This window comes from Heteronotia binoei, chromosome 1 (assembly GCF_032191835.1).
Source record: "Heteronotia binoei isolate CCM8104 ecotype False Entrance Well chromosome 1, APGP_CSIRO_Hbin_v1, whole genome shotgun sequence".
Taxonomy (NCBI): Eukaryota; Metazoa; Chordata; class Lepidosauria; order Squamata; family Gekkonidae; genus Heteronotia; species Heteronotia binoei.
In genome coordinates this window covers 141,502,337-141,524,203 of record NC_083223.1, presented here as the reverse complement: position 1 = coordinate 141,524,203, position 21,867 = coordinate 141,502,337, and the positions used below count along the sequence as shown (strand labels likewise).

Genomic DNA, 21,867 nt, shown 5'->3' with positions numbered 1-21,867 from the left:
GAGGGATGAAGTAAGGAAAATTTGCCCCACTAGCTCCTGAGCAACCAGCCAGCCAACTGTCAGAAGGCAACGGACAGGAATGGGAAAGACTTCTCTGCATTTCCCAAGCAGGGGAAATACTGGACCAGTCAAGTCCTCAAATTACCAGACATCAGTGAGAAAGCATCCTCTCCAAATCTTATTTTCTGTAACCCACAAAAGAAATACAAACCTTTCCTCCTGCCCCATGGGAGAGTGGTCGGTGAGGGGAAGTAAGTATGTGTGTTGCCGAACACCACCCAGTAAGCTTCATGCTGGGCAGTTATTTCAACAGTCTTGTCCTACTTTGACTTATATGCAGAAAGTCTTTCCATGTTCTCTGAGTCACCAGAGGCAGCCCAGAGTCCCATTGTCAACAGGGCCTGAATTCAGTGGAAATGCTCCAGAATATTTTTCAGTCTGGTGGTATGTTAAATAGGTTTGCCAGATGTTACATCTCTGTAATCTGTCATTTCAAAAAGCATTTTACCTTCCTTATTTTAAAGGTCCATTATGAAGACCTTTAGCAGGATGAAAAATTACTTTTATCATTTAGCAATTACTAGAAAAGTAATAACTTAATTTATCATTTATTGAAATTGTCTGAACACTTTATTACATTAAACCAGATCCCCCAGTGGAAAACAATGTAAATAGGAAAGGTACAAATGAGGAAAAGCTTCTGCCCAGTACAAGTACTGGTACATTGTCTATAGAACCTCTCTCATTGCCCCTGATACCTTTCAGAAACACTGAACAGGTGCTAGCTGGTGCAAAAACAGGGAGATCTCAATTCAGCTTTGCCAACAGTTTAATTATTATGGCTCCAGCATGTGACAGTTACTGGAATGTTCAGAGATATTACCCAAAGGGTGTGTGGGCTTTTTGGCCTATCAGCATTCACACACTCTAGCACCAAAAGGGGGCATGAGCCTGTGCAATGAAGGCTTCTTTGGCCCATGGCTTTAAGTAGACCAGAACCTCCCAGGGCAGTGAAGATGATGTTCTAGTAATTCTATAGCTGGGTCTGGAATAAATTAGTTCTATGTGGTGGGCTCTTTTTTTATAGAAGGGCTACTCCCCAGAATATAATGGTAGAACTCTTCCTTCTATGGCCCCTAAGCCCAAATAAACACCCCAAATATATAGTCCTTCAATCTCCCTTCCCATCGTTCCAACATTCTAACACCAGCGATCTTCTACCCTTTTATGAATCATGCAAAAGACTAAAGCTCATCTGAAAAGTGACCACATTTTCAGCCCAATCATAGTTGAAGGAGATCTTTGGGTACTTTAATAGCTTTAAAAAAATACTGATGAAAGGATTCATGTATCAGTACCAAAGGGAGACTCACCATGCAAAGAACAGCCACTGTTCTAGGCTAAAGCTCTAAAGATATGTACCTTTCAGTAAAAACAGTTTTCAAATCAAAACAAGCCATTTTAAGTTAGGATACAGGACTCAAATTTACAGGCCAGTTTCATCAGATCAGTTCCAAAATGTACACCAAACCAACCCAGCAGACACACAAAACCCCCTCATCTCTGCTTCATGTGATGGGGAAGCCAATAAAACAAATACCCTGCCTGCAGGAAGACAGTGCAGCTTATTATTCCCATGAACCTGAGTAGTGACAGCAATAAATTAATAAAGCAGAGTGTTAAGACGCAAGTCTCATCTTGAAGCTAGAAGTGAGGGGATTTCATTCAAATTTGAATCTACTCTTCAAAAGCATCATGTACCTTTTACAATCAGGGGAGATGGGGAGAATGCAAACCCTGACTTAGGAGACTTACCACAATTCCATTTACTGGATGCTAGAAATCCAGCCACGACTAAAGAGATCACTGTAAACAACTAGGATTGACCATTTCTCTCTCACATCTCTCCCTCTGAAACATTCCCTTACAAAAGGCCAGGAAAAAAAAGTAATCAGCAGCTAAAGTCTTCATATTTGGTTGGAAGTGTTTTGCTGTCCCATTTCATATATACATGGAATTTTGATTAGGCACAGTACTGGGTTAAACGTTCAACAAGTCCTCATCGCTGTCATCATGGAATGATATTGTATTTGTCAAATTCCGCAGCTTCCGTTGGCCAAAAGCAGAGCTGCCTTTGGTATTCTTGCCACCATTAAGCAGGTCAGCTTCATCACCTGCCTTCTGATGAGGCACAGTCCTGTGGGAGCCTCTGGACTGGAAGGTCTTGGCTGAATGAATCTTCACTTCTGGTACTGTTAGAACTTCATCCTCACTGTCCATGTCATCCACATGAAGGGATGGGAGGGTCTCCGATTTAACTGCTTTACTGGTTACATGGCCATTTTCTTTCCCTTCATTTTCCAGCTTCTGATTTGGTGCAGCAATTTCTTCCATGAGCCATTCAATTTCACTTTCATTTACATCTTCAGTGTTTATCTGTCATGTTCAAGTGGTTACAGTTAGTGAACAACATTCTACAACCAGGGTTGTTTAAAGCAAGCTTATATTTTCCTCCTTTCCCCCTTAACTCTCTCTTTTCTTAGCAACACAAACACTCCCTCAGCATACAGAGGTTTATGAAAACTATGCAGAATTGAGAATGCCTCAGTACATTACTAAATGCATTCAGGGTAGAGTGGGGCGGGGGGACGGACTATTTTCACAGGTCTCATGAAATACTAAATCTGCAGTAGAAGGAATGTTTATGGTGGGGGGAGAATGTTCCATAGCTGAATAGTGTTCAACATTAGAATGTTGCTCCTAGTATTTAGCTGAGAGCTACTTCCTTGCAATTTGCCCTATAAATGTCTAAATAAGTCCTTTATATTTCATGCAATACCCGTTTACGTAGGATTAGGTACCAAAAGTTTCAATACATCATTGTGTAAGGCATTAAAAATATACATATATAGATGTGCAAACAATTACCTTTGAGTACTTATAGGAAACATTTGATGTCCTCCAACAGCAGCTAGCAAGCTTCTGCTTTACTGTTTCCCTACAAATAGAGAGAATGTTACAGACTCAACTGTAAATCCATTTAGTTCCATGTATCTATTGACTAAAATCAACTTCACATTTTACTAAGAGCACTGACAAAGGAATACATGCATGATTCACATTTCTGCTGCCATGTCTGAAGAAGACTTGTTGGACTTTCAAATGAGGCAACTCCTCCACCGTTTAAAGAGTTAGATCATACAGAGAATTTTCATGAACAAAAGGGAGGGGTGATTTTGGCCAGCTCCCCTTCCAGTTTCCATTTCATGCTATTTCTAGGGATCCTCAGTCCCCCAGGATCAGCATTTCAGGGAGCATTTTGGGGCTGAAGTAGGAGAAGAAAGTGAGGAAGTTGTGCTCCACAGAGAGAAATCCTGTATGGCCAAGAAAATTACCACCAGAGCCAAAATAATGTCCTCTGGCCAATCAATTGGAGATCTTGCTCCCAAAGTGAAAGGAAACTTGATAGGGAAGGTGTGCAATTTTCACCTTAATCATGAACCTGTGATTCCCATTTATGAAGTTTCCTCTTCACATGATGCATGTAATAATAAATTGTAGCAGGGGGACAGGACAACAAAGATGGTGAGGGGTCTGGACATCAAGTCCTATGAGGCAATTTTGAAGGAGCTGGGTATGTTTAGGCTGAAGAGGAGACAACTGAGAGGTGATATGATCATCATCTTCAAATACTTGAAGGGCTGTCATATTGAGGAGGGTGCAGAGTTGTTTTCTGCTGCCCCAGAAGGGCAGACTAGTACCAGTAGGTTGAAATTAAATCAAAAAGAGTTTTCGGCTAAACATTAGAAATAAATTCCTGACAGAGCAGTTCCTCAGTGGAACAGGCTTTATCAAGAGGGTGGTGGACTCTCCTTCTTTGGCCATCTGACAGCAATGTTAATTTTCTGAACTCTGGCAGATCACGAGAAGGAGGGCAGGAAGGGTTGCATCACATCTTTGTTCTTGTGGACCTTTCCTTACATGCCCAGGGAAATGCCTTGAGGACAGGCAGCAATTTTTCCCCAGGAAATTTGGCCAGGAATCTGGGAAGGGGTTTTTTTGCCATCTTCCGGGCATGGAACAAGGGTCACTGGATGTGTGTGTGTGCATCAGGAGGTACTTGTGAATCTCCTGCATTGTGCAGGGAGCTGGACTAGGTGACCCTGGAGATCCCTTCCAACTCTATGATTCTGTGATTTTAGGAAAATTGTGGTCCAGGAGAAACACACAGGAATAGTGTGCAGGAAAATAGGTTGATGGCTGGGCAAGAAGACAAGAAAGCATCTAGTCGCTGCAGAAGACATATAAAGGTGGGACTGGGGGAATGATGTAGGTAGCAGCAGTTGAATATGGATGCACCTCTATGGCATCACTGCCATAGTTATGTCAAAGAAAGGACAAACATTACAGAAAACATCTTCTAACACAGAGAGTATTTGGTACTGCCATTTGCACAACAATTATCACAGCAAGTGTGTTAATCTGTATGGACTAGCAACTGGCAGCAGCTACTTCAATGGTAGACACCAATTATTCTCTTGGAAATAACCCTAAACAATGTGATATAGGGAAAAAGGGACCAGGAAGTCATCCTAAATGTTAAAGTCCTTTCCAGTCTTACCTCCTCTCTTTTTTGTGAAGCAAAAGGATCACTAAACATGCTGTAAGAATCACAAGGAGCAAACTCAGCACTGCACCAACTGCTTGGCTTCTTCCAGAAAGACCTTTATGAAAGAGATCTTCCACATAGTCTTGGCTGTTCGTATTCTCAGGGTTTCTGCAGGTAGCAAATGAAAGAGTATAGTGGTTATTAAGGGTATATGTTAGGCTAAATCTGAGCTGAAAAATACATTTTTATGGTACTGGTTCAGCTAGATAGTGTTTTTGGATAGATATTGTCCATCTATCTGAAATGGCAAGCCCCCCCAAATCCCCAAAATATTCAGAATTTTCAGGACCACCAGATAGACAAACTCCATGGCTTCAAGAATTCTGAAGGAATTTAAAAGGCTCATAATTCCTTTAAACACCTTCAGAATTCTTCAAACTGCAGAGTCGTGTAGCTTGGAGAAGGCATTTAAAGGGACCAGAATCCCTTTAAATATCTCTCCCCCCTCCATTGAAATCAATGGAGGATGGGGGTACCTTCTTTGGGGGCCCATAGAATTGGATCCCCTGGTGCATTCTTCTTTAAACTTTTATGTTTTAGGAGAGGCACCAGCACCAGTTGCATCTCGAGAATATTTATCACCACTTACTCCTAGGCTGAACATCTCAGTATGAGGTAAGGTAATTATTCCAGTTCCATATATTTCAAAATATGCATTTTTTTAAAAAAATGTTGCTTAACAGACATATAGCTAATTCATGTTGTCCTTTTTTCTCCCTTTCACTTTAGGTCTATTCTGTGTATGATGATTTCTATGTACATTTGTGTTAAATTTATGGAGTGCTCAGTTTGAAGTTTACTACTGAGGAAGGCTTTTAGCCAAAACACGTTTGGTATTGGTTCTTGTATATGGACATAATTTCTATCTTTGAATATGTATTTATATGATTGTACATTTGTCTTGATAATAGGATTAGGTATGCATATGCAGAACCATAGGATTGTGGCTTTTAAATGATATCTTAGCACTTTTGAATGTATAATTCAATTATATATTCTATTTTGTACGTTAGAACTATGTGCGTGGCTATATTTTTGTTTCTTTGTCTCAACCTTTCTCATGTAAGGTTGATTTTTTTCTCCCCCTTTTTTTGGTCACACATATCAGACCAATGGTCCATCTAGCCCAGCATGCTGTTTCATGCCCTGGCCAACCAGTTTCCCTGGAGGGTCAATAAACAGAACATAGAGGCTAAGGCCCTTTCCCTGAAGTTGCCTCCTAGCCCTGGGTTTCAGAGGTCTATTTATTTCTTATATTCAATTTATACACCACCCATTCCCTAAATAGGGCTCAGAGAACTGTACAATTAACTTAAATCACAAACACTAGAAAACGATTTAAAAAGCAAACATCCCAGTAAAATTCATAATAGCAATACAATTCAAACTGATGGTGATCAAATTCCAGTTGTTTCGAAGGTTCCTTCCACATTCCATTCTGAGCTGTAAACTTCCACTTTTTACCTGGAACAAGTCTTTTGCTATTCTATGTGGTAACTATAAACACTATTTCCTATCCTGTAGATCAGAGTTTCCCAAACTTTTCTTTCCCATGGGCTGGTTATTTTTATACTTCTCCTTCATGGCCCACTAAAATTTGGGGGTGGAGCCAGGAGACATTGGGGCTGGAGCCGGGAGACAGGAATTATGTCATTTCCTGTGGTGTCAAGAACCAAGTGATGTCACTTTTGGGGCACACTGAACCAAAACTCCACCTTTTCCTGTGACTTCCAGGGCACTCCCCCAAACCTGCCTCTTCTTCGAAAGTAAATTCATTTTCAGAAAAATCTCTCTGAAACTCATGCTGAGCCAAAATGGGGGTGAAAAGTGAGCAGTCCTCTCTTTTCACCCCCACCTATCTGTACCTATCTATTTGTGTATTCTTCTCCAGCTTGCAAGCACTCCTAATGCCCATGTTCAATTGCCTGCACCACCTACACACCCCTTCCTCAACAGCACTGGCCAGTGTATGCAGTTGGGAGTGCTGTTGCCATTGCCATCAGGAATGCCAGTGCTGTGTACCACCCACACTGGGCCCTGGCAGCTGCTCTACCTCAAAATATGCTGACACATTTAGTAGGCCCTTCGTTCAGCTGCTACTACTGGAACTCTGCCTCAAGCTACAACCAAGCTTGCTTGGTTTCAAGAAAATCTTTCGACAGCTATTTTTCATACTTTTCTTTGGTTGAAACATGGGGAAATTGCTGTGAAAGATAGCAGAGAATTGTACTGCAATTAATGAATTAATTTCAAGTTATATGAAGTTCATACAAGTTTTTCTGCAGTTATCCCAAAAAGGATATTTATGAGGGGCTTGCAGCTTTTTACTGGCTGTGTTTCCCATGCCTTTAAAAGCAACCTGTTCTGCAGATATTTAGCCAGTGAACTACTTTCATCCTTTTTAACATCTACAGGAGGAGTTTAATATTGGTGTCAGACAGCTGCTAAAAGCAGGACCAGTAAAATGGTGCCAGGTTCATAGTACCATCTCTTCCAGTGCTGTTGAGATATACCGCAGTAATCTCCAATAATCTCTTTCTGCCCCACACCTCTTACTCTCACTCACTCACACAGAAATCTCATAGAAGGCCACCTGGCTACAACTGGGGATGCCAACTTTTCATTGGCAGAGCTCCTATGTCTGCAACAACAGTATGATGAACAGAAAAGTTTCATCCAGTAAAAATGAATCATAAAATCATAGAGTTGGAAGGGACCTCTAGGGCATCTAGTCCAACCCCCTGCACAATGCAGGAAACTCACAAAAACTTCCCCCTACATTCACAGGATCTTCATTGCTGTCAGATGGCCATCTAGCCTCTGTTTAAAAATCTCCAAGGAAGGAGAACCCACCACCTCCCGAGGAAGCCTGTTCCACTGAGGAATCGCTCTAACTATCAGGAGGTTCTTCCTAATGTTGAGCCGGAAACTCTTTTGATTTAATTTCAACCCACTGGTTCTGGTCCTACTTTCCGGGGCCACAGAAAACAATTCCACACCATCCTCTATATGACAGCCCTTCAAGTACTTGAAGATGGTGATCATATCACCTCTCAGCCACCTCCTCTCCAGGCTGAACATCCCCAGCTCCTTCAACCTTTCCTCATAGGACTTGGTCTCCAGACTCCTCACCATCTTCGTCGCCCTCCTCTGGACCCATTCCAGCTTGTCTATATCCTTCTTAGAATATGGTGCCCAAAACTGAACACAATACTCCAGGTGAGGTCTTACTAGAGCAGAGTAAAGCGATATCATCACATCACGTGATCTGTACACTATACGTCTGTTGATACAGCCCAAAATTGCATTTGCCTTTTTAGCCACTGCATCACACTGTTGACTCATGTTCAGCGTATGATCCAATAAGACCCCTAGATCCTTTTTGCACATACTACTGCTAAGACAAGTCTCCCCCATTCTATAACCATGCATTGGATTTTTCCTACCTAAATGCAGAACTTTACATTTAAAATTCATTTTATTGATTTTAGCCCAGTTTTCCAGCCTGTCGAGGTCATCCTGTATCCTGTTTCTCTCTTCTTCTGTGTTTGCAACCCCTTCCATCTGCAAATTTAATAAGCATTCCCTCTATTCCTTCATCCAAATCATTGATAAAGATGTTGAACAAAACAGGTCCCAGGACAAATCCTTGAGGCACTTCACTTGTCACTCCTCTCCAAGAGGATGAGGAACCATTCACAAGCACTCTTAGGGTGCGATGTGTCAACCAGTTACAGATCCACCTAACGGTAACAGGATCCAAACCACATTTTACCAACTTGTCAGCAAGGATAGTGTGTAGAACTTTATCAAAAGCCTTATTGAAATCAAGATAAACTATGTCTACAACATTCCCCTGATCCAGCAAGGTAGTCACTTTCTCAAAAAAAGAGATCAGGTTAGTCTGACATGACTTGTTCTTGAGAAAACCATGCTGGCTCTTAGTAATCACATCCATTCTTTCTAAATATTCCAGGACCAACTGTTTGATGATTTGTTCTAAAACTTTTTCAGGTATAGACGTCAAGCTGATGGGTCGGTAGTTACCCGGATCCTCTTTTTTCTCCTTCTTGAAGATGGGGACAACATTCGCCCGCCTCCAATCTTTCGGCACCTCCCCTGTTCTCCAAGAATTCTCAAAAATAATAGCCAGAGGCTCAGAAATTACATCCGCAAGCTCATTTAGAACCCTTGGATGCAATTCATCTGGCCCTGAGAGTTTCATTTTTAAAAACTAGGTGTTTATGTACTACCCCCTGTGCTGATCCTAGGTTGGAACTTCATACCCTCCTTATATGTTCTGTTTTTGCCATGTTGAGCACCGTTTCCCTCAGAAGAGAAGACTGAGGAAAAGTAGGAATTGAGCAGTTCCACCCTCTCTTCATTACCTGTTACAATTTCACTTTCTTTCCCTCGCAATGGACCTACCGTGTCCTTGCTCTTTTTCTTACTCTGAACATAAGAAAAGAACCTTTTTGTTGTTTTTAACATCTTTGGCCAGCCAAAGCTCATACTGAGCTTTAGCTTTCCTAACTTTTTCTCTACAAGCACTGGTTATTTGTTTATATTCATCCTTGGTTATAAGGCCCTCCTTCCAATTTCTAAAGGAGTCTTTTTTATTTCTCAAATCTTTAGAGAGCTGTTTATGGAGCCACTTCGGCTTCTTTAAGCTTTTTCCATTTTTTCTTCCCATAGGAATCGTCTGTGATTGCGCTTTCAGTATTTTGCTTTTAAGAAACTCCCACCCCTCCTGAACCCCCTTCCTCCTAAGTATTCCTGATCATGGGGTTTTACCCAGCATAGTTCGAAGTTTATCAAAGTTTGCCTTTCTGAAGTCCAACCTATAAGTCTGACTACGTGTAGCTTTTCCCTTCCCTAAGACTGTAAATTCCAAAATCACATGGTCACTACTGCCCAGGGTGCCCACTATTTCTACTTCTTCAATCAATTCTTCCTTGTTGGTGAGAGTCAAATCTAAGATAGCAGATCCATCCCCTTGTTTCCATCTTCACTTTCTGGAAAAGGAAGTTGTCAGCAAGACAAGTCAGGAATCTATTTGACTTTTCATTTTTAGCAGAGTTGAACTTCCAACAGATGTCCGGGTAATTGAAATCTCCCATGATCACTGTATCCCTTCTCTTGGAGAACTTTGCAATCTGTTGTAGAAGTATCTCATCTAAGTCCTCTGACTGACTTGGTGGTCTATAGCAGACCCCCACAATAATATCACTTATTTCTTACTCCTTTTATTTTTACCCATAGACTCTCAACTGAGCTGCCATGCTCAGATTCACATATTTCCTCACAAGTATATACCTCCTTCACATATACTACTACGCCTCCGCCCTTTCTCATTTGCCTGTCCCTTTTAAGTAAGTTGTACCCTTGAATCCTAATATTCCAGTCGTGTCATCCCACCAAGTTTCAGTAAGGCCTATTATGTCATAGTCTCCTTCCTTTATTAGGACTTCCAGTTCCTCCTGTTTGTTTCCCATACTCTGTGCATTAGTGTAGAGAATCTATGTTTTATGCATCCCGAGGGTTTGGTTTCCGTACAAACCTGCAAGTTAACATTACCTAGCATATGCACCACTCTTTGCAAATCTTTAATGTTCTTATCCCCAGTTTCTGGCATCATATGAGGATTTGAATTATTGTCTCACTCCCCCATACAATTTAGTTTAAAGCCACCCTTATTAGGTTAGCAAGGCTGTTACCAAACACCCTTTTCCCTACCGCCGTAAGGTGCAAACCATCTCCCGATAGAAGACCACCATCTCGAAAGCGTAAACCATGGTCCAGAAATCCGAATCTTTCCTGACGACACCATCGACATAGCCAGTCATTTATTTGAAGTATTCTTCTTTCTCCTCCTAAGCCACGGCCTTCAACAGGAAACACTGACAAGAACACAACCTGTGCACCCAGCTCCTTCACCTTGTGACCAAGAGCCACATAGTCCTTTCTAATACGTTCAGGGCTATGACGGGCAGTATCATTCATTCCCACGTGGATCAGCACGAAAGGATAGTAATCCGTGGGCATGATAAGTCTTCCAATCCTTTCTCTTACGTGCTGGATGTGTGCACCCGGCAGACAGCAGACCTCTCAGGATGACAAGTCTGGTCGGCACACTTTGGGCTCCACCCCTCTGAGCAAGGAGTCTCCAATCACCATCACCTTCCTCTTCTATATTGGGGAGCAGAAGCTCCAGGCTTCTTATCCACAGGATCCTGAGAAACTTTCTTCAAGCTTTATCTTTATCTTCACTTCTCTTTAAATCTCACTACCAACTGCCACTTGAAACTACTTTTGAGTAACCACCCACCTTTCTACAGAACCCCTAGGCTAGACCCCCAGGCTCAGAGCCACAGGCCAAGAGCCTCTGGCAAGGATGAACCTTGCAAATTAAAGGCTCAAGTCCCCACCCACCTCTGACTCAAAAGCCAGAGCAACAGCAGAGAGTGGGGCCAGCAATTACCCCCAGGCAAACAAGCTCTCCTCACTCAGCAACTGCTACACAAAAGACACACAAAAGCAATCAGAAATCCCTCTCCAGCAGGCACCAAGCACTCCACAGAGGAAGGAAGGAAGGAAGGAAGGAAGGAAGGAAGGAAGGAAGGAAGGAAGGAAGGAAGGAAGGAAGGAAGGAAGGAAGGAAGGAAGGAAGGAAGGAAGGAAGGAAGGAAGGAAGGAAGGAAGGAAGGAAGGAAGGAAGAAATGGAAAGAAAGAAATGGAAAGAAAGAAATGGAAAGAAAGAAAGAAAGAAATGGAAAGAAAGAACATAAACATAAGAGGAGCCATGTTGGATCAGGCCAGTCCAAAATTCCCTCATACAATGCCCCCAAAGCACCAGAATGTCCAGCAGTGGGGCCAGGGAACTACAAGCCCTCCCACCGTTGCTTCCCCCCTTCCCAGCACCAAGAATACAGACAGAGCATCAATTTCAGGGAAAGAAAAAAGGGGGGGGGGGAGAGAAAAAAAGCCTTTCTCACCATCAGATGACCCCAACCAGAAAAATTCTGCCCAGGGGTCGTTTGGTAAAAAAAATAGCTACTGGAATGCCCACTCCCCGCTCCTCCTGGCTGAAAAAAACACACACACCCTTCTTTGCCGCCCAGGCCTCCCAGGGAAATCTCCCAAAAAGAACATACTGCAAGGCACATGAAAGCTCATACCTTGAAGAACACTTCATGGGTCTAAAGTGCCAGTGGATGCTAGCTTTTCTCTCAAACACTGGGAGCGGGGGAGAAGGAAGGAGAGGCAGCCCAGCTCCTCTCTGCAAACACAGAGATGGGGCAGGGCTAGCTTTGGCTTTTCTTGTGACCCAGTAGTGAGGCTTCCGTGGCTTGGTACCGGGTCCCAACTCTGCAAATGGGAAACACTGCTGTAGATTAACTGAAAAAAGGGCTCACTTACGCTAGTGGGCAAACTGCTGAGGTGTACCAAGTAAACAAGTACTGGCAGTCTGATGACTCATGAAGGAATTCAGGGACGCCTTCTTTGGCCTGCTGGTTGCAATGGAAGAAAATAGTCGAGGACACAAACTTTGTATCATCTCTACCACATTTGGAGTTAGAAGACAGCACAACATCCAAATCATCATCTATAAAAGAAGAGAAGACAGAGATGATTTCACCATAAAATGCAAACAAACAAAAAAGCAATATGTTCCCATTTAATCATAGTGAAGATTGACAGAGAAGACAACCAAAGTTACTGCAAACTGACTACTACTGCAAAGTTTTGACTACTACTCATCCAACCCAATCAAATATTTATTCTGAATTTCAGGTAACTGAAGCCATAGCAGGAGTGGTTAGGTCACCACAGAATGTAGCTAAACCTTTAGAGGGGACAGAGACATTAACCTGAATATCAATTCATCATCATCTTGCTGGAACAGTTGGGATTTACTCTTTTGCCTGGACCTTCTTTTTATTGGTACTTTGCATAATAATGTAACATAGCTATCACTCAGACAGCTGGGCCTCTCACCCTTTCTTTGTAATAATATTCTCCCAACCCCAACCTCTGCTGTTCATGCCTCCTTCTAGCAACTGAGGGTAACAGCTCATGCAACTGGCAAAGAGCTGCAACTCACACACACTTACAGTTGTTAGTCATTAAAAATGCCAGAAGACTGAAGTTACTATTTCCCCTGTCCCCGAGGGTTGCTTGTTTTTGTAACAGACAACTGCTAGAAAATTACAACTCAATAACACACCTATTGTCACAATCACCTACTTCCAAAAAAGCTCCCAGCTTTCATTTAAAAAGATGTTAGCCTATAGATCTTTTTGCTGTAGTGGTAGGAAATTCAGGAAGTAGTGGCAACGGACAGTTCATGTTATTTTAGTGTAGTGATCTAGCGATTGCTGATTTTATAAAAGGAAAAAAAACTCAGCTGGTGTGAGTGAGTGGGTGCGGGAGACAACAGCCAGGCAAAGAAATTGATGCCACTTCAGGCAGGACCTTAAAAAATGTGCACTTCCCTGTCCATACGGTGTACAACTATGCTTTGTTTGCAATCTTTCCAGAAAGACTGCACAAAACCAGATATGGCAGAGATATCAAAGTAGGAAAAATTCAGAAAGTGGATGCCCCCACCACAACACACACAGTCACTCTACTTTGGATGCCAAACTGGAGAAATACCTCCGTGTGGAAGCAACCCCTAAACAAATAATTAAGAACAGGAAGGGCAGTGGTTTGTGACCCGGACGTGCGAGTTGGGTTGGAAATCTGTAGTATAAGACTTGCAGTCTAAACCAGGGGTCCCCAACCCCCGGACCGTGGACCGGTACCTGTCCATGGCCTATTAGCAACCAGGCCTTGAGTTGTATAATTATTTCATTATATATTACAATGTAACAGCAACAGCAAGCCTTTATTGGCATAAAACAGATTTAGCAGTAAAATAGCAATATAAATAATATAAAATCCTAGATTATAGAGTACACAGGGAGCTAATATACATAAAATAAGTAAAATATATGAGTCAAGTTTAGCCAAATTAAATAATTAAAACAAATAAAATGTGGTCATTCCAGAACCATTCTCTGTCATATTTCCATGGCCTGTTGAAGAAATCTAGCCACCATTAAAGTTACCTCAGAGCAAGTGTCATTTAAAAGTTTGTGGACTGCCTGAATCAGCACAGCCCAACATATCTGCTAAGATATCTTTCAGGTATATTACAATGTCGTAGTAATAATAATAAGACAATGACATTGGATTTATATCCCACCCTCCACTCCGAATCTCAGAACGGCACACAATCTCCTTTACCTTCCTCCCTCACAACAGACACCCTGTGAGTTGGGTGGCGCTGAGAGAGTTCTTACAGAGCAGCTGCCCTTTCAAGGACATCTCTGTGAAAGCTACAGCTGACCCAAGGCCATTCCAGCAGCTGTAAGTGGAGGAGTGGGGAATCAAACCCAGTTCTCCCAGATAAGAGTCCACACACTTAACCATTACACCAAACTAATATAAATAAAATGCATAATTGTATCATCCCAAAACCATACACCCCTCCCCCCGGTCCATGGAAAAAATGTCTTCCACAAAACTGGTCCCTGGTGCCAAAAAGTTTGCGGACCACTGGTCTAAGCTACTGGTAGCCATATGTCATTTCATAGATTTCACTGGAATTCATTTTTTGAGATATTTGGAAAGCACCCTCCCCCACAATGTCAATGCCAACCTTTATAATGGAGTAAAGTTATGATAGTAGATCAAGTAGGCCCTTAAAAAGGTAAAGGTAGTCCCCTGTGCAAGCGCCAGTGTTCCTGACTCTGGGGTGATGTCGCTTTCACGTTTTCATGGCAGACTTTTTACGGGGTTGTTTGCCATTGCCTTCCCCAGTCATCTACATTTACTTACCCTGAATATAATATTTAGTTTTGCTGGAAGACCCAATTCTCCTGAACAGGGTACCCGATGTTTTAACCTGGCATATGTTGGCTCCCAAGCACTCCGGATGCTGGGAATCATTTATAGATGAAAGCTGAATTTCATATGTGTACGTGTCACCATTTGGTCTGATATCACCAGAGGCAGTGTATAATCTGAAACAGAGCATGTGTAAATAAAAACTCCAAAATTTAACTTGTAACACCAAGAATAAAAGCTTAGCATTGCCAGTCACCTCAAGCATCTCTTCTTGCCATCCTGATTATAAGTATTTACTACTTAAGGCAGACAGCATTATTCTCAAACCAATTCTACATTCGTCCACATATTATGTGACTTTCTGTTTCCATTTAATACCTATCTATGATTGACTGTATCATGACCTGCAAAAGCCCCATCAACCTCCATCCCTTCAGGAAGAGACATGCAATTTAAAATGCAATAGGATCAATTTAACAATGTTCCTGCAGCAGGAGATAAAAAATTAAACCCAGACCTTTTTCGCACTAGAGCTTTAATCCTGGTTTAACTCTGTCCCCAGCTGACTTTCTACACTAAAACCATAGAATCATAGAGTCGTAAAGTTGGTTTCTCTGATTCTAGTGTAGAAAGTCAGTTTGGGGAAAGAGTTAAACCAAGATTAAAGCTATATGCAACACAATTTAGAAAACCTATTTAAAAAATTGACTACTTAGGAATTATCTTTTAAAGCCTCAGCAAGTCTAAGTAGTAATTCCATATTTTGCTGATGTAATTTCCCAGTTGTCACAGTTCTGTTTTAAAAAGAAATCAGTGACTACCAGGTGGCTGGATTTTTATAGTCCAGATTTATATGTATATATTACTCCTGTAGTTTACTTACTTGTAATATATATCACCTAAACTGAAATTCTTCCCAGTCGCTGGATTTGTAATCATGCCATTCACTATTTCCACTTCTTGAGGTTTCACTGCACAAGCAGCCCGAGTTTCCCATGTAATATAATAGGTACAATTTTCTTCATCAATCCTAACAGAAAATATTGAGATGTCAATAAAAACCATTTATCAGTAATGCACATCACTGGCTTTTCAGTGGAAACAAAATGATAAAACACTTGGTATGGCTGTGGATCTGTTTTTCATGACTTTTACTACATTCCAACGGCTTTCTTTCTATAATCTACCAGGCAGTATGCATCAGCCTTTAAATATATACTATATACATCTCAAACCTGGAAGATCAGAACACATAATCAGAACACATAAGATGTTTCCATCTAGCTACCACATGATCTATGGCATTTCTCTCTCCTCCCTGAGTAACTAGATCCACAATGAACAGCGAGTCAATGAACTGCAGTCCTCCCTGTCAGTCATGGAGTAGACATGATGTAGTCTTCTACAAAACCTGAGCCTTATAATCAACAATACACAGAAGGCTGCATTTCTTTTCCTCCCAATGGGCAGCCTTCAATCCTCAGAAAGTTAGGTTATGCCATCACATCTCAGAAGTAAGTCAACAGAAGTGAGTCAATGAAAGGAGGGGGGGGGAGTGTAAGAGTGGAAACAAATGCATTCTGCACATATACTGGTTTTGCACTACAGCCCTATCAGAGCTACTTCAGCCATGGAAGCCAATGGGCTGAGAATAGTGTCTCAACATAGGACTTTACTGTTAGCAAGAAGGAATTGAGCTGGGGAGCAACTTTCAAGAAGTGGAAAGCCAGAAAAAATTCTTGAAAGATAAGCACAGGAGACAGACAGAGATATAAACATTTTCTGCCAGCATCAAGAGACTTAGTAGAACAGAACCTTGGGATCCAACCCAAAGGTTACAGAATCTGGGATTATGGAATTACATGAAAAGGTAACACACTGCTTAAAGGAAAATACACAGTGAGCAGCCAAACAGTGCAGTGAAGAAAATTTTCCTTCCCTCACATAACGAAGAATACTAGGACTCTATGTAGAATATGCAACATACACACCGGCTCATTGTGGTAGCATGTAAGGAGATCCTGAGTCTATTGCAATAGCCAGTTAACAACTTCTGTACTTACGTAGCCAGTCTTGGCATACCAACGGTTTTTGCACACTTCAGTTCTATCACTGTTGTTGCCTTCTTGTTTCTGTGTGGACATTCATGACCACTGGAGTAATTCACAAGAATTTTATCACCTGCAGCAGAAGAACCACCATATGTTTGTAAAGTGTAGCAAGCAAACAATACTTTAAAACACTCCCTCCTGCTAGCTCTATTACCACTTCTTTACAATCCATACTTCCCCTCAAGTCTTACAGGCAAATGTCTCAAATCAGAACACAACTGGGTCAAAGCTCTGGTTTCTAGGTTCCTGGGGCAAGGGGGCCCAACAAAAGTATGACAATCATTTCAAATGTTTGCAGACATGAGGCAGATAAGCACCATTCAGGTATTTTTATTTATTTATTAGCCACTTTTCTCACTTGAGAAACTGAAGGCAGCTTACTATATAAATAAAGCATTATAAAAAGAATTATAAAATCCATAAAAAGTCACAATCTAAAATCTCCAATTAGCACTGTCAATAAAAATGTTAAACCAATCAAATAAAACTGTCTCAACTGCCTCCTGAAGATTAACAATAAGGGGGCCAGGTGCACCTCCCTAGGGAGGTTGTTCTGTAATTTTGCGGCTGCCACAGAAAAGGACTTCTCTGAGGTACCCACCAAACAAGCCTCTTTAATTGGTGGGACTGTCAAGAGGGCATCTCCCTGCAATCTTAATTCTTGGACAGGAACATATGGGAGAAGATGCTCCAGATATTTATTTTATCATCTTTATATTCCGCCCTCCCCTAACAGACTCTGGTATAACCCTGGTATAAAGTTAGCATGCATGTCATTAAAATAATACACAGATAACTATAGGAAACTGAGACCACAGCAAGGCCTCAAAAAAGAATACTATACCCATCACATTCAGCATCTGTGTGTGTACCAGTCCCAGAACTTGTACCGTCCCAGTATGGCTCTTCCGACAGACACTCGCCTGCTCAGGGCAGCCAGAAGGCCCTTCATGGACTCTCTGACAGAGATTCATGTAGTAGCTGTAAAAAAATTGAAAAGGTGGCAGTTCAGCACTGGACCCTGAATATCCCCCACCCTTGGTCAACCAAATACAGGATTTCACTTTGAAAGGTCTATGTGATTTCACTGGATAATAAAAGAAAATCTATTTGCATATACACTCTGGCTTTACTGATTTTGATTTTGCCTGTCATTCCACATATTGCACTGCTACACACATGCTGAGGTGGAGCTTTGCTTCCAGAATGAACCAGAGAGTAAAGCAGAAATGCAAGCCTGACTTTGGCCCCACTGGTCAAGTTGGAGAGACCCCCTTACCCAAAACACAGTGAGGAGGATTAGGAAGAAACTTATCAGTGCTGAAGGCAGTACATCCTCTCTAGGAATCCAGATTCTTTCACTTTAACCCTTCTTGCTGCATGAGAGCATGTGCTATAATTTCAGATCAAGAAGCGAGATTGGATTCCAACAGAAACCCATGACTTAAACTATATAGCACAAAGCAACAGGAATCATACCAGCAGCAGTCTTGTGTAACAGTAACCCAGGCCCTGAGAATTTTGTTTTTCTAGTTCTCCTCCCAACACATACACACGCAGTGGCCCCAGTTACAAAACAGAATCCTGCTGCCTCCTAATGGGGCATCTATGCTACAGACTAGCTGCCTATGACCCAAATCAACCTCCAAAACTACTCCCAATGCTGAATGTTTAGTAGCTGGACTGCCCTTACAGCTTGGAGCATTTCTATTATCTAGTCTTATCTTTCCCTTCCTTAAATTTACACAAGATCCAGTGTCCCTGGTCTCCCTCATGCCTTTTACTTTCTATAACCCTTTACCATTTTTAGCAGTATCCTTTTCAGTTTGGAAGCTTTCGATTTATACTGAACATAGTACTCCAACATTTATTTATTAGTTCAATTTATATCCCGCCCTGCCTGCCAAGGCAGGCTCAGGGCGGCTGAGTACTCCATAGTACTCCAAAATTGCATCTCAACTAGAGGCACAGTAGCATTTCTGCTTAATGCATATCCCTTTTCAATTTAGAAACCTACACATGATCATTTTGAAGTGCCTGGAGAGTCAGTTTGGTGTAGTGGTTAAGCGTGTGGACTCTTATCTGGGAGAACTGGGTTTGATTCCCCACTCCTCCACTTACACCTGCTGGAATGGTCTTAGGTTAGCCATAGCTATCGCAGGAGTTGTCCTTGAAAGGGCAGCTGCTGTGAGAACCCTCTCAGCCCCACCCAGCTCACAGTGTGCCTGTTGTGGGGAGAGAAGATATAGGAGATTGGAAGCTGCTCTGATTCAGAGAGAAGGGCGGGGTATAAATCTGCAGTTATCGTCTTCTTCTGTTCATTGCAATCATCATTTTATTGAGATAAAATGTATAGGACTCCCAAGAAGTGCAAAACCAGAGGTAACTGTGGTTTAGTGTCAGTGACTTCAAAGCAACACAAGCACATTTAAGTTCTTAAGACAATGCAGCCTTTATCAAATATTTGATCAGCTCACTGAGAATGTGGACATGAATCTTCTAGCCAAAGTGAACTAACTGGCTAGGTTTCTAGGAGACATACAGAAGCAGACTTACAAGTTGTCCTTGTCAGCAAACATCCATGATCCTGTAAGTGAGGAGAGCACTCTCAAATCATAAGTTTTGTGCTGTTGAATGAATTTGCACTCCATTTTCCTAGGTGGGCACACAACTTGTGTTTTCCATTCAAATGTCACAGCACAATCAAGGGTCTCACTTAAAAGTTGAGGACTCCCATAACCAGCACTGTCATCACATTTGAAAATAAAGGTCGACTCCCTGTGCCCAGTTACTGTAAGACAAGGACAAACATTTACCATTGTGAAAAATTAAATCTGTCACTAACTGCTACAGCTCAGGTTTGTTAATAGATGAGAGAAAATATATACAGTCAGTACATCTGTATGTACCCATGTTGGACTGAAGTGTGAAGCAATTTAGCACTTGAGAAAATTTGTAGATAGGTCCCTAAGGATGAACCTCTGTGACCATGGCCAGCCCTGCATATTCAGACCCTTTATATCGTCAGAACAGTGGTTTTCATATCAGTCTCAAAAGAAAAACAACATAAAAGCTGCTCATGTGACAGACTGGGCTCAATAATGCAACACAAAAAAAGCTTTGAGTTTTGCAAAACTCCCTAAGCATCCATATGGAAGGGACAAGAAAGTATTTGCAAATAAGTCTGCAAAAGTTACCTCTCCACATACAAAGCATACTGTTTGACTGTCCACAGACATTTAGCACACTATTGGTCTGGAAAAAGAATTAAAGCCTCAAAACCAGAGTTTAATCTTGGTTTAAAATTTTGTTTTGAAGAACAGTGCAACAGACTGTGGTTTAGATGAACGAAGTCTTCAATCTCAGTTTTGTGCACAAAGTGACGGGACAGGGAGTCAGACTTACCTGTATCTCAATCAAACTTGGATTTGTAGATGTCCAAATACAGCATCTGTGTCTATATCAACTGAAAATCCAGTGGATCTGCCTACTGAGCTAGTTAAACTCACATATGAAGCTGCTTTATACTGAACCGGACTCTTAATCTATCAAGGTCAGTACTGTCTACTCGGACTAGCAGCAGCTCTCCAGGGTCTTATGCAGAGGTCTTTCACACCGCCTACTGCCAGATTCTTTAACTGGAGATGCCAAGGATTTAACCTGGGATCTTCTGCATGCCAAGCCCGCTTAACCATGGCCATATAATTTTGAATTGTGGGCAATGTTATGTGGAACACTTCCTGTTTACTAACCCTCCCCCCCCAGTATAGTTTCAAAACTGAGTTCAAAAATTACGGTATATTTACTACAACGTTCATTTTACAGTATATGGCCACATCCCACTTCTTTCTCCCCCCCACAAGTATCATATTTATTATTTATTCATTATACGGATGAATAGCATCAAAGTATAGAACACAAGCATTTAAGATACCTAAGATTCAGTACTTTCTACATACTATACTTATTATCAAAACCTAACATTTATTATCATAAGTTACTATTATTAAGTGACACTTATTTCAGTGCATAAAGGGGTGTATATGTACACACACACAATGTCCTGTGCAACATTCCTGTTTATATTTGTCACTAGCTAACAAAACATAATAACTGACACTGCATAACTGATACTATAAGCACTTTAAAAGAGAGGATAACTCACCATTTCCACAAAATCCCCATTTTTTGTCCCTTTGGAAATTGTCAGTAGTAGCACACCATGGCCGTTCTTGTCCTCCCAGAGTGCATCCGTCATATCTGATGCCATTATATTGGAAAGGGAAGACACAAAGCTCATCCATTTCAGTCACTGTAAAAAAAAGAAGATGGCTTCCATCAATAAAATACACTGCACCCAAAGGCACTCCATTTTAAATGAGACAAGAACTTCCATAGGTTTTAGTCATTCTAAGACTGCATTCTCTGCTGGCAGCATGCAACAGTAAAGACCTGTTGGTTCAGCAACTGTTCTGTATTATGGACAAGATATCAAATTATTTATGTGCAAGTTTGGAGACAGCTAGCAGATGTTACTCAGGTTGGAGGCTAAGCTTTGTGCTGCTTATTAGTAGATGCTGCTGATTTTTAAGAGGGCCCCTGATGGAACAAGCCCAAGATAAATTTAATTCAGCCTTCTGCTTCCATGAGTGTAAGATGACACAGAACAGTAAACCTTGTTATTAGACAGACACAGTGAGTGAATGTCACTTTTCATGACAGAAAGTATTATCCCAACATTCTGAGACAAAGGCACTCTTTAGCAGAGGATATCTTTCAGGTAAATATATGTTATCCAACCAGCAGGAGTATTGGAACATAATTCTGTTTTTCACAGTAACCTGACAAATGCATCTGGGAAGCCGAGAAGCAGGACATGCCCCCCTGTTTGCCCCCAGCCTATAGCAATCAAAAGCAAATCACCTCTGCAATAAAATAAAATAAATGTAATGGTTCAAGGCCTGGAGCCTCCACAACATATTGTTGATGACAATCTTCCATGTTTTGTTAACTGATTTTTAAAAAAATAAATTTGTGATGCACAGAGCCAATTAAATGAGCACAAATTAGGAGTCTCAATGCATGGATGAGATTGTCAGATGATGGTGCAGGGAGGAAGGGTTTAAGTTTGTTAGGCACTGGGGGGAGCTTTTTTGAACAAGTAGGATCCATACAAAATAGATGCCCTCCAC

General features: G+C 41.5%; 1 protein-coding gene across 1 annotated transcript in view; it reads right to left on the bottom strand.

The window, feature by feature from the left end:
- Positions 1 to 592: 592 nt before the first annotated feature.
- The window catches only part of IGF2R (insulin like growth factor 2 receptor), a 131,825-nt gene continuing 110,550 nt past the window's right edge, over positions 593 to 21,867 (bottom strand). Inside the window, exons 39-48 of the mRNA XM_060241808.1 lie at positions 20,841 to 20,987; positions 19,232 to 19,466; positions 17,520 to 17,656; positions 16,628 to 16,745; positions 15,448 to 15,594; positions 14,556 to 14,740; positions 12,090 to 12,276; positions 4,622 to 4,777; positions 2,929 to 2,998; positions 593 to 2,436 (exon numbers count right to left, since the gene is read on the bottom strand). Of these exons, the coding sequence (XP_060097791.1) occupies positions 2,041 to 2,436; positions 2,929 to 2,998; positions 4,622 to 4,777; positions 12,090 to 12,276; positions 14,556 to 14,740; positions 15,448 to 15,594; positions 16,628 to 16,745; positions 17,520 to 17,656; positions 19,232 to 19,466; positions 20,841 to 20,987 (1,778 nt within the window). The 3' untranslated portion in view covers positions 593 to 2,040. The remainder of the gene's footprint in view (positions 2,437 to 2,928; positions 2,999 to 4,621; positions 4,778 to 12,089; positions 12,277 to 14,555; positions 14,741 to 15,447; positions 15,595 to 16,627; positions 16,746 to 17,519; positions 17,657 to 19,231; positions 19,467 to 20,840; positions 20,988 to 21,867) is intronic.